The sequence below is a fragment of the Patiria miniata genome, unplaced genomic scaffold, assembly GCF_015706575.1.
Source record: "Patiria miniata isolate m_02_andy unplaced genomic scaffold, ASM1570657v1 HiC_scaffold_10, whole genome shotgun sequence".
NCBI lineage: Eukaryota > Metazoa > Echinodermata > Asteroidea > Valvatida > Asterinidae > Patiria > Patiria miniata.
Genome location: NW_024037048.1, coordinates 2,876,469 through 2,893,183, shown reverse-complemented (window position 1 = coordinate 2,893,183; position 16,715 = coordinate 2,876,469). Strand labels below are relative to the sequence as shown.

Genomic DNA, 16,715 nt, shown 5'->3' with positions numbered 1-16,715 from the left:
ATGAAAAATTCCTGGCTACGCCACTGTGTGGAATTGCCCTTGACTCTTTATTTTCACCGTTTTTCCAATTTCAGAAACCAACTTTCCCAGCCACTTTGGAGATGAGTGCCATGGTTTTGGGTAACAACAGCACAATACACATTGCGAGCACGGAGAAGCTGAGCAGGAAAAACAACAACAGAAAGATAAAGGATGACACGTGATCGTGGTGGCTGATGGGAACGATATCGCCAAAGCCGATGGTTGTCAAGGTGATGAAGGTGAAGTAGAGGGCGTCCTGGTAATACCAACCCTCCAGCAAGGACATGATGGCGGCTGCTAACAGTATGAACACGACCAGGATTATCAGGACCAAAATCACGGGGGCTTCAGGATCAGTGTCAGTCTGCCTCTTGGGGGCGCCTCCACGGTAGCGCCACCTATCGACCAGGAGGGAGACACCTTTGGCTAGGAGTTTACCGATGTCAGCATAGACGATCAACGTCAGCGGGATGCCCACGAGCGAGAAGATTACCACAAGAAGTTTCCCAGTCGCAGTCTGTGGAATCGAGTCGCCGTAACCTAAATGAGGTAGGCATTGAGATAAGGATTAATTTCCGGTTAATTGCTTAACTTTGAACGAGAGAAAGCTTACTCTTGTCCAATTGAGGTGTTTCAAACAACAGCCACGGCTAGTCTTTTACTTGTAGTCCAGTCTTTAAATTCAAGAGTTAAGTTTAAGTCCCAGCTTTTAATCAGTTCCATGCAAAACAATATTGAAAACGTGTCGGTCTAGTTCACGGAGTTTCAAAACTTGAAACTCTCCGAGTCTCTGGTGCAAAATGATGAGGAAAACTGCAAATTAAGGCCTCGAGTTTTTGGCAAGTGAAAAAAGGAGACTTCATTTTTGAAGAGATTTGTTCTCTTAAAACACAAACCTGGCATGTTTTTTGGCACTATGGCTCACTTACGCTCCGATCAACCCAATCCGCAACCATGTGGGTGCACACATGTAAATAGACTTCAACCCATCCGCCGAGCGCTCATGAATTATACAAGTTATACCCTCAAAATATTCTATATTAGAGAGTTCTGAGAGCCATAAAATTGGGGAATCGAAGAGATATGGCAATGAACCTCTGGCCCAGCCTTGGGGCTTCCAATTCTGGGCATTTTGGATGCAATTGGGCTCGAAAGTGGCGCTTTTTTGCCATGTTGTGGATGGATCGTTTTTTTGGAAAAATTCTGCCAACCGGACACCACTTACCTGCCGCCAAACATCCAAATTTTCACCTCACCTTGTGATTTCAACCAAGTGGAATCCAGGAAAGAGTGGACATGCGAAAAAAAATTGGTAAAAATGTGTTTTTGGAGCACATTTTGCATGCACATGTAACCGGTGAAATATTTGAAGCATATTTCAACCATATATTTTGTGGCACCTTTACTTTTCCTATCTCTTTTGAAAGTTTTATTAATGTTTTGTAACCCATTAGTCGGTACGTGGAATTGCATGCTTTTTCACAAGTTTTGAATTGGTTTTATGTTCATGCATTTTCCAAGTATTGAAATTATCATTATCTTCATTGTTTTATGTACATCTTATATTGTGAGAAAATCTGTCCTTTAGCCCTGGGTGGGTCAACCACACATTCCAGGTTTCTGGGAAAGTAATTAACTCCAGGCAGGAGGCCTGACTACATGTACCTCATTATTATTCATTAGATGGACTCTGGCTTTTCTACACTAGTTACTCTGTTTTATCACCCCCTTAATAGCTCTGTTTATTCATAATCCCTATGTGGTCTGCCCAGGAATGTGAGGCACTGGCCAACATCCTGTGGTTTAGTTTTCTTCAGTTCAGTTTTGTATTAGCCACCAACGAGAGCACACCCATGTTATAAAAGTCGTTTAATTTAAAGAAGATGTTACAGCGCTGGCTGCGCTTTGCTGCCCTTTGCTGCCATGCGGCCACTGAGGAATAAAAACAGTAATATTTCCACATCTAAACTTGAAGATCCTGTGTTCCCCTGGTCACACACAAAAAGTCATGTAGTGCAGATCTGAGTTGAAAGCAGCCGGTCAAAACTGATTGAAGTGTCTGGAACAGCGGTACGTTTTGTACGCATGACATCGATAACCATGACGTCGCATGAGACGTCGCATGAGCCGGCCAAAGATAGTGCAATACGTCATTATGAATATTTATTTTCTCATGAATATTTAGTTTATTTCAATGGATACTTCAAATACGTCCAAAGATTGATCATTGCAACAGCGATCGTGCGCGGCCTAGCAGTTAAGAGACTCGTGTATCAAGCAAGCGTTCGAGGTTCGAATCTCGAAGAAGTGAGCGACTGATTGATAAATAGAAATTAAGGAGGGGAGGGGGTGAGAGTAGAGGAGGGAAAGTGGAGGGAATAACCATAAAAGAGGTAACTTTTGGCGCTAGAAAATTTATTGAAAAAAGTGGTGTCCGGTTGGCAGAATTTTTCCCTTAAATACCTGTGAGCTTTCATAGCACTTAAAAAAAAAAGAATTTGGAAGTATGGGCATTTAGCACTGGTGTCTATTTTAAGACAGGGGTGCATCCTTCAGAGACTAACAAAATGGCCGCGCGCCGTGCATGCGCTGTACCGCGACAGTGTTTTTTTTCAGTGGGCGGAACCTATGGGGAGCGGCAAAAGCGTTTTAAAGGTGTCAACAAGGGCTGTTGACTCGACATGGAGAAAAGTGTCTTGTATTATACAGGGTGAGTAAAAAAAACACCAAATGTCGGGACCATTGTTTTAGTGAAGTTCTAAATGAATCACTTTCAAAATCTAGGATGTGAAAGCCAAAATCATAAGCTTTCTTTTAGTACACGAATTATTCAAATCAGTAATGTACGAAAACAATTCACACACATCCCTATGTGATTTGTTTTCGTTTTGCTGAAAGAACGCACACCTTTTGTGGATTCGTGGACAGAACTTTAAAACGGTGCTTGTGTTTAAAAGTCCGTTAACTTTAAAAGTACATGAGTGATTTAAATGATTCTTGTACTAAAACAAAAATTATGAATTGAACTTTTATATCCCAGATTTTGAAAGTGCTACATTTAGAACTTCACTAAAGCAATGATCCCGACATTTGGGTTTCGTTTTTTTTATTCGTTTTTTTTTACTCACCCTGTATATAAGCTTACTCACCTATAGTGGCGATTGTTGTTGCACAGAACATAACACTCCGACCAAACGATAACTCATCTCGTACACTCTTCCGGTGGTGGTCTGGTCCGAAGTCGAAGTCCAACCCATAGGGCCCCTCGACCATGTAGTCCAAGGCCTTCCAGAGAAGGGACCAGTTACCCATGGTCTCCATCTCAGCTTGGGTCAGGTTCAGATGGTCCATCATCTTATCCATCCTTTCCTTGACAAGTTGGTACTCCATATATTCGACATCCGTGGCCACATCCTCGGCCCCGCCAGCCTTGCCCTCCAGGAGGAAAAAGAACGCTCCTCCGACGAGCAAGAAGGCGATGTAGGTGGTGACGAGGATCACATGGGGTGCAGCGGCGCGGAGGCCCAGGTAGAGCCGACCCGACTTACCGCTGCCCGCTCCCCTGGCGTAGTTGATCCTGGGCCCATACTCATCCGAGGGACCGGTGTATATATCTGCGTCATTCTCCAGGACTGAGTATGACAGGGCAGAATCTACAGCTTCGCCTGGACCGCGATCTGCCATTTCTTGTTAGAAATAAGCAGCCTTTCAAAATACACTTGCCAACGGTCCGTTTCAGTGTACAAAACTGTGCAACAATCCTTCGGCGACGTGTTTCAGCAGGCAAACCGTTATGTAATTTACTGTTCCGAGGAAACGTATTACATGTATACCCAGTGTGCGTATAAAGCGACCTTTATTGTGTGGACGGCCATTAAATTCAGTTCTAATTATTTGCATATAGGCCTACGTACCGCCGTTCTATTGTTAGTACGTCAACGTTGCGTACAGAGCGAAGTCACCAATTGCTATTGCGTGGCACGCGTGAAACGCATGAACAGTTTCTGCAATCTTATCAACAACGCTGGCTGATTGACATTTTGAAATGATTTTCATTATACGTAAAACTAATAAAAGATCCACAGTATAATTTATGTTTGTATTTTTATATTAATGCGGGAGCTTTATTTATGGCCGGTCCTCATTTCTTTGCCATACACGAATGGATAACGAACAATTAAAATGTAAGTTAAATCGACGATAAAAAATTTAGAATAAAAAAATACATTTAGACATATACCATGCTACAGAAGAATATAATGCCTCATGATAAAAAAGTAGGAACAACTGAAACTCTTGCAGGTGCCTAGAGTTGCGACTGCCAATAGGTCTACAATGATTTTCTCAAAGACACATCTATATCCACATTTAAATGTTATAGCCGTCGGAGTTATTTAATATTTCTCGGTGCAGTATTGCCGCTTTTTTTTTTACTTTCCCCTTCAACGCAAAGGTAAGCCCACTTGTCCGTAGTGGAACAAACATTTTTACATTATACAGTCGACTCTCGTTATAACAAACTCGTTCGGACCTAGCCAAATTGTTTGTTATATCAGAATTTTGTATTAAGAGAATCATCAGTCCCATTCATTGTGCATTTAAATGCACAGTTGGGACCAAGGCTTTATGTTTGTTATAACCAGAATTTTGTAGTAACAGAGTTTGTACTAACGAGAGTCGACTGTATTATTAACACGTTAGTTGCAATAAAGGAAAAAAAAAACATCTGCAATTGGTGGATACAAAAATTAGCGGTCGGTAATCAACACATGATGGTACCAACTTAATTATGCATGACGGCATCGTATCTCATTATGCTGTCCATCTACAAGAGCAAACGAACGCAATATGTAGATTGGTATACCTTTACCTATGTGTGTGTTTCATATTTAAGGAATAGCCTAAGAAAAGGTGCACTAAGGCGTGAAATTAATCCGCGCTTTTCGCTTACCTCTGAACTCTTGTTTTCAATAGAGGTCACCGGTGAGGTCGCAGACCATGCACGGGATGATATTTAGAGCAAAGATGCCTACACCAGTCGAATCACTATTTTGTATTCAAATCCTCTCTTAACAGAGAGTTTTGTAGTCCATGCTTTGGGGGTTTGTAGCAATGGGTTTTAGCTGTGATTGTGAACTGGTCTTTGAACTTGTATCCTTAAAAATTTTGGATGAAATTGGACCCAAGAGGTGCTCAATTTTCAATGGAATGGTCCTTTGTCAAATGGCGATGGGTTTCAGGACTACTTTTAGGGGTGATAATCTGTGAATGGGGAGAATCAGCTAAATAGGGTAACCCTAAAAAATGAACATAGAGTGTAAGAGAATAAATCAAGTTTTAATTTAATGAATATCTTGAACACCTGTTAGCGTTGTATTGTTCCCGATTTTTTTTTAAGTGGGGGTGTGGCAGGTAATTCTGTCCCCCCTGGTAAATGTGTCCCCCGGACAGATTTACCGGGTCGCGACCCGGTAAATCTGTCCCGGGGGACACATTTACCTAGGTAGATCTGTCCCCCTCCCTGGTAAATATGTCCCCCTGCCCAACGTTGAAAGTGTCCCCCTGGTAAATGTGTCCCCGTGCAAGCATAGTATCACCCATGCGATGATACGAGTCGTGTTCGTGAGAGCGCATCGCCGCAAGTACATGCTGCAAGATTGTGGCAGTGTTTATCGCATGTGTACATAATGCTATCCCGCTACACTAAGGAAATTCATCCAATAGGAAATCTCGTTACGCGCTACGATGGGAACGCAGACCAATCCAAGTAGGCGTTATATCAATGAGACGTCCACCGTAGAATAGGGCCACTGTAGTGCATGACCGGTCATGCACTACAGTAGCCCTATTCTACGGTGGCCCTTGCTGTATTTTCACCGTATTCAGTCCGAATCGATCGAAACATTGTGTTCACATTAATTTTTCACATCTAAGAAAGAGACCAAAAAGTTAATTGTTTTCATCTTCATGAAGGTCAGACTAAAAAGTAAAAAATGTATACCTTGTTTGTAGACTGAATTCATCAAAGCAATATAGAGAACTGGCCTTCTGCGTTGCAAAACTAGGGGGACAAAAAAACCTGGAGGGACAGAATTACCTGAAGGGGGACAGAATTAACGTGCCGGGGAGGACACTGTTACCTAGGTAATTCTGTCCCCCCGGACACTTTTAATGGGGGACAGAATTACCGTCCACAGGGGCAACGGATTTCCGGCTCCGACGCATTTTAACAAGGGCGCCCTCCCTGCACAAAACACGTCAGAAATCCAGGCATGGGTTAATGGGATCACCGTTCGCTCGTACCCTCGCCCTGCAAACAGGACGCTGGGATACGCTGATGAATTCACACTCTGATTGTATAGATTTTGCGTGACCTGTGACCTGCAAGTCATCACGGCCTAATCAGTGAGGAATTAAACGGCCGTTAAGACTGAGTCACTCATCACTCTTATATTCCCATTCGTAAATGCTTTTATTTTTCGTTGAAAAGCGTAACAGTGAAGGAAAATCTGTAAAACCTGTTTTGTAAAATTCAATTCTCGTCACTTGCTTAATTAGGCTCTGTTCTCCGAATTCACGATGGTTCAAATTGCTTATGCGGCGCTCAAAATGTGTCCTCATGGTCCCCAATGAAAAAGAAATCAAAAGTAATGCACAAAAAAAATTACCGGTGACGTCATAAAATGTAAGAGCGCCCTCCAGCGGCAGGTTGAAAAATGTTTAAAATGAATTTTCAGTTGATGTTTGTGGCGAAGTTTGCGGTAATCACTTCAAAATGAATGGGTATGATTACCTTTATGCAAACAAGACCTATGTGCGAAAAAATTGATGACGTTATCAGACCGGAAGATACAATGAAAAGATCTTTAAACTTTAAAAAAATTGCTCAAAAATCAACCGCAAGAGATATAATCCAGATTTATGCTTCAAATAGCACAGTTAACATAGATCAAGCGTTCTGGTAGGTAATGGTTTCTAGATTTAATCTTTGAAAATCAATATAAAATCAACTGTGACAGATCTGATTTTGCTTGTTACGGGAAATGATAGAATAATCCAGCTTTTTCATTTTTGATGTTACGTGCAAAATCACGTGGCCCTTCTTTCCGGTCCAAACCAGAAGTGCCTTGAAATTGGAAACAGATGTGAACTTGCTTTCAACGGTGTTAGTCTGTGGCTAGGTTGTACTAGGTTGTGACGTCATAAAATCTTACAGCACCCTCTAACGGCAGGTTGAAACATGGATAAAATGAATAATCAGTTGATGTGTGCGGCGAAGTGTGCGGTAATTGCTTCAAAATTAAATTATGATGACCTTTAAAGTAAACAGACCTTTATCCTGTGTGTCAAAAACAAATTGATGATGTCATCAGACCGGAAGTCAGAATGAAAATACCTGTTTTGTACCTCTATGTCAACAAGGACTACACCAATATTCAACTTTGCATCGTTTCCACTCACTTTCACCACTACTTAGTACTTTCATACTTATGCCGTCTCGAACCGTCCAAATGATTGGATTTTAACACAAAACAAACTATTTCGAATTAAATCAAAAAGAGGATAAGCCGTATGTTCTGTTTTCGACAGACATACACTTGTAGTTCAATTTCTTTTTATTGCTAGAGTAACTCATGTATTTTTGATAACCCCCCTTTCATATACATTGCATCTATTATTTTTATGGTATTATCATAACTTCCTGTGACTATTCATAAGAAAAGAGCAAAACCTAATAATGAATATACATGTACATCACCCCGACGCAAATTCCATCTTATGAATAGTTTATTGCGGTACCCGCTGCTACATCAGATTCGAACCAGCCAACCGATCGTGGGTTCGAGTCCCAGTGAACTACGGTAGACGGCCCACAACCGACCTGAAGCAATTTTATGATTAGGCCTATTTGTATTTTAATTACAATGTGATAATGTCCTGGTGAGTCATAATTTGCTGGGTTATAGCGTTTTCTGTGTTATCTTGTTGTTTTTTAAATAATTGTATCTTATCAATATTTTTTAAATTTCTAATATTGAATTGCATTGTTCAGCGCTTTTGAACTTTTTTTTTTAATAGGAATAGCGCTACAGAAATGAAATGTTTAATGTTGAAGTTGATTATCTAGGACTATTTAGCCCTGCTTACGAGAGCCTGAACGATTTCTAACCGAAACTAGATATTAATCAAATAAATGATAAAGCCCCCCAGGATTTTTTACCTGAAGTCCATTGTAATACAAGTCCATTGTAACATTGTAACTGTCCGGTGCTACAGCACCGTAAGCTTGGTCCGCCGCACACGAGAGCTACGTGCAGAGCAAAAAGTCATTGGAGGCCGTTTGAACAGCACCTAGCTCACCGTGGGCGGTGAGTTTTGGCTTTGTCTGCCTTGCGAGGCCGTGAGGCAAATATCTCGCCTGTTTGATTTATTTTGCCTTCTTTCGCGAAAAACTCACCGTGTGCGGTCAATTTGAGTTACGTGCTGAGCTAAATACATGTAGAACTAGCCAATGAAATCACGTACTAGTGCACACGTAATTTTAAGATATTTTTGTGCAAATCTCCTAAAGCCTGCTGGCGTTCGTCCCTATTTATTAAATCACGCGTCCGCGCACGGACAGGGTGAGTTTCTCGCCTCGCGCGCGAGGCGAAAGAAATCAAACAGGTTATTTGTATGGTGTTCTATAGACGCCAAATTTGCGTCGTGCCGTCGCCCGCCGCGTCGTGCCGTCGCCCGCCGCGTCGTGCCGTCGCCCGCCGCGTCGTGCCGTCGCCCGCCGCGTCGTGCCGTCGCCCGCCGCGTCGTGCCGTCGCCCGCCGCGTCGTGCCGTCGCCCGCCGCGTCGTGCCGTCGCCCGCCGCGTCGTGCCGTCGCCCGCCGCGTCGTGCCGTCGCCCGCCGCGTCGTGCCGTCGCCCGCCGCGTCGTGCCGTCGCCCGCCGCGTCGTGCCGTCGCCCGCCGCGTGACTGTATCTTTCTTGGCAATAGGTGGCGCCTACATTCTTCATGTACCTGTACTGTATTTAAGACATGCGTATGGTGTTCTATAGACGCCAAATCTGCGTCGCGTCGTGCTTTCACGTCGTGCCGTCGCGTCGTACCGTCGCGTCGTGCCGTCGTCCGTCGCGTCGTGGCGTCGCGTCGTGCCGTCGCCCGTCGCGTCGTGCCGTCGCCTCTTAAATTACCGTTTCTAAGCACGTACACTGCATGAGGAAGCGACGCACCTTCACACGTCGCGTCGTGCCGTCGTACGTCGCGTCGTGCCGTCGTGCGTCGCGTCGTGCCGTCGTGCGTCGCGTATTGCCGTCGCCCGTCGCGTCGTGCCGTCGCCTGTTACCTCGGCGCTTCTAAGTAGACTGCTTGAAGAGGCGACGCACACATTGCCCGTCTCGTCGTGCCGTCGCCCGTCGCGTCGTGCCGTCGCCCGTCGCGTCGTGCCGTCGCCCGTCGCGTCGTGCCGTCGCCCGTCGCGTCGTGCCGTCGCCCGTCGCGTCGTGCCGTCGCCCGTCGCGTCGTGCCGTCGCCCGTCGCGTCGTGCCGTCGCCCGTCGCGTCGTGCCGTCGCCCGTCGCGTCGTGCCGTCGCCCGTCGCGTCGTGCCGTCGCCCGTCGCGTCGTGCCGTCGCCCGTCGCGTCGTGCCGTCGCCCGTCGCGTCGTGCCGTCGCCCGTCGCGTCGTGCCGTCGCCCGTCGCGTCGTGCCGTCGCCCGTCGCGTCGTGCCGTCGCCCGTCGCGTCGTGCCGTCGCCCGTCGCGTGACTGTATCTTTCTTAGCAATAGGTGGCGCCTTCATTCTTCATGTACCTATACTGTATTTATGACATGCGTGCCGTGCGGTGGGGAAAGTGTTGCAAATTGCAATGTCGTACAGTTTGTACACGGTTTGTGGGGAGGCCTATTATTAGTGGTTGCGGAGGTCCGACTCAATTAATTTCAAAATACATAGACTATTTTCTACTTCCGATTGTCAAACAACAAAGCACATATACACGCGATTCCGGGCATGTGCTTGAAAAACTAAACAACGTGACATTGAAGCAGGATAGCCTATTGATCACATTGGATATTGTGTCCATGTATACGAACTGCCCACAAGATGAGGCAATTGAATCAGTTTGCGAAGCACTTGAAGTTGCCGATAGCAGTATGTACGCAATACCCAAACCTACAAGAGAACACGCTCGCTGTCTCCTGGAACTTATCATGCATCGAAACATATTTGAATTCAATGGAAAGTTCTTCAGACAGAAAATTGGCGTGGCTATGGGAAGCGAATGCAGTCCAGAAATATGCGATATAACCCTGTTCAAATATGAAAAAGAAATTATTCTCCCACACAATCCTTCAATTGTGAGTTACATGAGATACAGAGACAACGTCTTAATAATATTTAACGGTAACGAAGACCAAGCCGGTGACCTCGTCCAAACTCTAAACCAAATTCATCCCACGCTCAAGTTCACGTCAGAGATTTCAAACAGTCAAGTCACCTTCCTCGACCTCGTCATCTACAAAGGCGAACGGTTCAAAAAAGAAGGGAAACTGGATACTCGAGTAGCAACCAAAAAAACTGATACCTTTCAGTATCTTGCTCGAGATTCAGCCCACCCTGAGTCAGTGTTTGGCGGTTTGATTAAGGGAGAATTAATGAGATATGACCGTATATGCACGCACTCAAAAGAATTTGAGAAGAAGGCTGAATTCTTCAAAGACAAACTTCAAAAACGCGGATACAACCAAGAAGACTTAGCCCTTCTTCCCCAAAAAGGCGAAACTCGCGTGAACTCTACGCCCCGAACCCCACGCCGTAATTTTTTTGACCCACTTTTTTGGGAGACCAAATTTGTTTTTGGCCCCCCAAAAAATTGTGTTCTGGATCCGCCCTTGTTCTGAAACACTGGAATCTGATCAGCGATAATGATTTTCTCAGTGCACTCTTTGCGACCCAACCCATTCTGGCATACAAACGACAACAAACATAAAAGATGGCCTGGTCCGATCAAGGATTAACCCATCTCCACCATCCAACCAAGAAAAAAAACTTGGATGAGGAGAACGTACAAATCCTATTGGAACTTCTTGAAGAACAGAACTAACATAATGGTCATTTAGGCATGGATTTCGAAAAAAAAATAAAAAAATAAGGAATCCACTTAATCTGATCATTACAAGAAATGGTAACGCGTAAAATATTCTTAACCATCATTAGCAATAAAGTAAATACGTATAAAAGAATTAAACAAAGGGTGGCTGATGAAGTGCGTAAAAAGGGCACAGAAAATTTGCAGTTTCCCCCGACACACACAAAAGAAAAAACAGGTGGGACGGCATATTATCACCGGTATAAATCAAATCATTAAGTGAACTAGAAACAAAAACCACATGTACACAAAGTTTCAGTGTTGTAGTCGAGACCGGATAGTCCAGGACCGAGACCAAGACCGAGACCTGAAGTTGCGAGACCGAGACCGAGACCGAGACCAGCCCCTTCAAGGCGGACCGAGACCGGGACCGAAATGGTCCGAGACCGAGACCGAGACCGAGACCGCGGCTAATAAATAACAATAATCTAAATAAACAACAAGACACTAATTACAGCTGAACAGTCTGTCCTGGAGATGTTGATGTTCATGGGGATGTGAAGGAAGTGATTGAAAGTTAGGAATCACTTGTACCTGCTTAATTGTGTCATGCGAGTGTTCTTTGTGTTTGCTTCATGCCATAAATTACAACATGGCAACAGAATTTGTTATTGTGTCCCAATCAATTTAAATAATTGGAAACAACCTAATTTAAAGAAGGGGAAAACCTTATTTGATGAACTCTTTTGATGAATTTTTTTTTTAATATTGTTTAACTACTATAATGTGTAAATCTGATGAAGAAACTCTAACTTAGGAGTACGACAATTTGTACTAGTTTTTGCAAAACTTGAACATGTTGAAACTTGACAAAAGTAAAAAGTTAAAGGTAGATGTTTCATCTGTTATAGGAACTTGGACCCTAAACTCCACAGCCACCCCTTGGTTTCAGCAATGACCACTAACGGATATTTAAATGCAACTTTAATTTTACATTGGACCTCCTTGTAAACCTGATTGGAAAGAATTTGGAGCAAGAAAATATTGATTTATTTTTTAAAATTTCAGTCATGGAATATAGATTTGTACATGTAGACCAAAACATTGAGAGATGGTAGCCAGATATGGATTGGTCTGCCCCCCCCCCCATCCCTCTTTGTGATTCTCCTTCCAACCCTGCATGTTTGTGTGTCCCCTACATGTTTGTTTCTTGTTCCTCTGTCATTTACCTCTGAAGAAGGCCTGGCTAAGGCTGAAATGTAGTGCCATTTATTTTTGTTTAAGGTCAATACCATTACATATACTATAGAAGATCGATGAACCATATTTGCCTGATCTACCTTCTGTTAATCTGCCCGCCGTCATCATCGTCATTAGCCTATTTGAGAATATGGCCGACACAATAGAAGGGCGCTGTCACAAACTGAATGTGGTGGGTGAGATGTACTTTTAGGATTCATGGCTCAGTGCGCACGCCTCACTGTGTTTTGTACCGTGCCATCGTATCGCCCGCATCGGCTACCTTGCTGGGCAATTTACTTGAATATTTTAGTGATTAACAAGTACGACATATTGCCAATATATTAATAGTTTATTGTGATGGCCGTAAACAGCATATAGCGATTAATTGAACACAATTCTTCTCGACTCATGCAAATGCAATTGACATTTAGGAAGGAGACGAGGCAGGCAATTAGACTCTATTTGTGTGTGACCATGGCAGTAGCCCAATTTGTGTTTATCAGAGATGAAAAGATGAATACATGGCGAGTCAAAAAGAAAGTGACCGCATGATAAAAAAAAATGGCACGCTCCATTTTGTAAAAAACATAATTGGGATAAAGAACATGTTATTGAGTAGTAACTGTGAACATTTCACGTAATTTGCATACTCTATTCCCAAGTCGTGCCTATTTTAATAAAGAGATCACAAAATTCAGCTGTCCACCACTAATACCAATTTAACGGTCTACGAATTGATGAATATCCATTAATAAATATAATGGGAAAAAAAGCGTTTTCCCGCCTCCACGAATAAAGGAAAAATTGAAAAGGAGAATAGAAAAAAAATCACCAGTATTTTTCTAGGGAAAAAGAGTTGAATTGTTCCCCATATTCAAAATACAAAATCTGACGGTAAAAATAATGTTTCAGTCTTGATTCATAAGATTTAAATCTCAGTTGTATTTGGAATAAATGAGGATGGCTATAAAGTGCTTGTTTCAACAGATCATCCCACAATAAAAACGAGAAATAAGAAGAGGAGCAATGGTTATTGGACTATGCCTCACTCACTAGAAAGTGAAGAGAGACATGTCCATTAGCATCACACTGCAGTCACATTTGCCCTAAACTGATTCTTTACTTAACCCTAAAAGGGCCGGGGGCGGAATCCGCCCCCCCCCCTCACTTTTTGGCTGGTCTGGACTCGAGACCAGCCAAAATATCGAGACCAAAGGGGACCGAGACCGAGACCAAGACCGAGACCACAGCTCCCAAGACCGAGACCGAGACCGGCAAAAAGTGGTCTCGAGACCGAGACCGAGACCGGTCTCGAGACCTACAACACTGCCCCACACGCACGACGATAACAGATAGGTGTCCCTTATAGTACACAATACACAACGGACTCGAATGTCTTTTTGTTCAGCACGCAGCTCTTGTGTGCGGCGGGTTATGAACCATCCGGCCGAGCGTGCACAGAGATTGCTTTGAAAACCACTATAATAACGCCGATGCCCTGGACCTAAAGCCATCAGCTTCGGTCTAAAAATCGGCCCACCGGTATCAAATGATCGAAAAGATCAGTGTTCTTAGCGATTTTGGGCAAGCTATACACATCTAGAATTGGAAAATGTGTGATAGCTTTGTAGTGTGAGCGGTGGCAGTTTTTTGGGTGTTATCATTTGTAATTTTTTATTCAAAATGGCCGCCAATATACTTGAACTGGATTAATTTAATGTGGTAATAAGCATATTTTGGCTGCCATTTTTTTTTTTAAGACAAATGATAGCACCCAAAAAGCTGCCACCGCTGCAATGCTATCACATATTTTCCAACTACAAGGGTGCATGTGTATTACCTTACGGAAAATTACAATGACCATTATTCCCCCCATTTGATACCGACCAAACCCCCAGGCTGATGGCCTACTAGTTTTAGAGTGTTTAAAATAATGTTGCTGTATAGTTTTTATTTTAACCCAATTTCACCCTACAAGAACTCCCAAACCTCGAGCTGAAGACAGTGACATCCTGCTTAACTTTTATTTTGCTCCAAATGTATCAGCTTGCATGGGATTTGCTAAACATTAAAATATCCCGAGCGGTCACACTTCCATCCGGCGGGATGGCTGCATAACATCCTGTACGCTGCCCTCTAACGTCGACGGTGGTGCAAATATTATTGTGTGAAGATGTCTATATACATGGGCCTTGCAAATATGATCAATGCAATTAAAGGTGAATAGGCACCACGCCGCAAATGCTACAGTCTATGGGACTATATACATCCTTGTTATACCTCTTTAGCTCCGCCCCCTGTAAGCGAATCCGTCTGGGTGGCCTGAATCTAAATTGAACTATTTCTCAAGTTCACCTTACTATCTCATAAGACTCGTACAACAAAACAGAGGTAGTAATGTTACCGCGTTACCCTTTGGGTGACTTGCAGCCCCGGCGAATCAGCAAGAAATGACCCAATTGCGGCACTGCCTTATGCATCACACGAGAGCAGGGATTGTCTTTCAGCTGAAACAGTTTTCTGTTACTGGCGGCCCAATTATGGGGAATTAAGGCTGTTAAGGGGGTTTACCGTGGGTGGTGCTGGTATATTGGTTGATATAGTCAGTTACCGTGTGCCGAGCGACGTCCCGAGCAGTCTGGTCCCCAGTGTTTGCTGGGTCGGCTGCCGCTGGGCCTGCGACTACTCAGTTGTCCAGGCCGATCAATGTGGTCACCTCCAGGTGAATTGGTTTTTCAGATTCATTCAAAGCCAGCGGGCATTTGACCCATTTTAAAGTTAAGCAGGTACAGGCCTACTCGGTATAAGCCCATGGAGGAATAAGCCCACGGGATAAGCCCAATTGTTACGGGGCAATGTGCGAAACTTATGGCCAGATAAACCCTGCCCCTTGAAAGTTGGCATGAGAAGCCAATGTTCTCCATGAGGCAAATTTTTCACACTATTTTTTCAAAACAAAGTGATATTCGTGATTATTTTCACGCCAGTATCACCCGCTCTAGCACGCATATTTCACGAACCCCATGTCGCTAAATTCAGATGTTAAATTCGCAAGATCAAAATGCTGTACAGCTATTGTATCATCTCTCCAAACTGACAAAACTGGGGATTGTCTCAGCTTGTAAATACAGGGGTTAAATATGCGGCGTTTAATATTTGACGAAAAAGCAAGTAACATATAGCCTGAAAGCAGAAAGCATTACAAACTTCTTTCAAGTTCATAATTGGAGTTTTATTTATCGGAAATGAAAAGTAATTGCCATTTGCGAGTTAATGGTATTATTGGGTGCCGGAAATCAGCGAAGGAGGCCTGAAAATAGGGCTGCGTATAAAAAAGGATTTTGGGCGAATAATGAGATCACGTGGTAAAAGAAAAACGCTCAGTAAATATTTTGTTTAGATTCGGAAAAAGAAGCAGGTCCGTCTTGCCACCCCACAAACATCCGCTGCCGATCAGCCCCTGAGGTCTTACAGATAGCGCAGGAGTTCTTCACATGTTTACATTTTCTGGATCGGTGTTCAGGTTGTTCTACCCGTAGTTGGTTGTTTTTGCCCCCATCAGCCGTGGTTTCTACCAGTAGAGACCTGCGGCAGCGGAATCGCCCGAGAGTAGCAGTACGTGGTGGTGCATCGGTCGTCCGGGCGATGGCGCGACCCCGCTGCTTCCCAGTGACGCACACCGTCCCTCAGGACTTCACACCTCCATCACTTTTTGGCCATATTCCAAACTACGCGCAATGAATCAAACCTGATAGTTGGACGATGAAGTTGGACGGACCGAGCATAATGTTGCACATTTTGGGGGGATTTCTTTTTCAATTTTGGCCATCAATTCAATTTGAATTTGAAAATTACAGGCAACAATTGCTGAGGGATAGGCAAGTTTACATCGAGGTCTTGTCCGGTCATTTTGTTTTAAATCGCCAGAGAATCGGAAGTTTCTCAAAGCTCCGAAAGCAGATTCGGGTTCTTTTATGTATTCAATGCAGCCATCTTGACAAGAATGTTTTATCAAAGACACCGCTTGAAAACGTTTTGCCGTGATGTGATTAACTTTTTCCTGACAGATCCTCGCCTGAGCAGTAGAATGCACCGTTACTTATTGTGTGTACACCTGGGCACACAGCACAATTCTATCTCTGACCAATATGTACTGTATGCGTGGGTGCAGCTAAAGGGTGCATCGTCAATCCATGGAACTTAAAATAAAGTCATAGCTCTAAACATCCAGTCCCCAAAATCATGATACAGAATTTAAAACTGTCAAAATTTTAAACCCGATTTTGCCAAAATAAAGTAAATCGCATTTTGTTGACATTTAAGCAGAAACAAAACAAAACACGATTAACAACAACTTGACATTTGTGACAGCTAG

The 16,715-nt window shown here is 43.6% G+C and overlaps 1 protein-coding gene across 1 annotated transcript; it reads right to left on the bottom strand.

Annotated features, from left to right (window-relative positions):
• Positions 1-3,882, bottom strand: LOC119735440 (TWiK family of potassium channels protein 7-like). The gene is made up of 2 exons (XM_038209141.1): positions 3,171-3,882; positions 1-561 (listed from the first exon to the last, which is right to left on the bottom strand). Exons 1-2 carry the CDS (start codon positions 3,703-3,705, stop codon positions 71-73), a joined length of 1,026 nt encoding a protein of 341 aa, XP_038065069.1. The 5' UTR covers positions 3,706-3,882; the 3' UTR covers positions 1-70.
• Between the last annotated feature and the right edge of the window lie 12,833 nt (positions 3,883-16,715).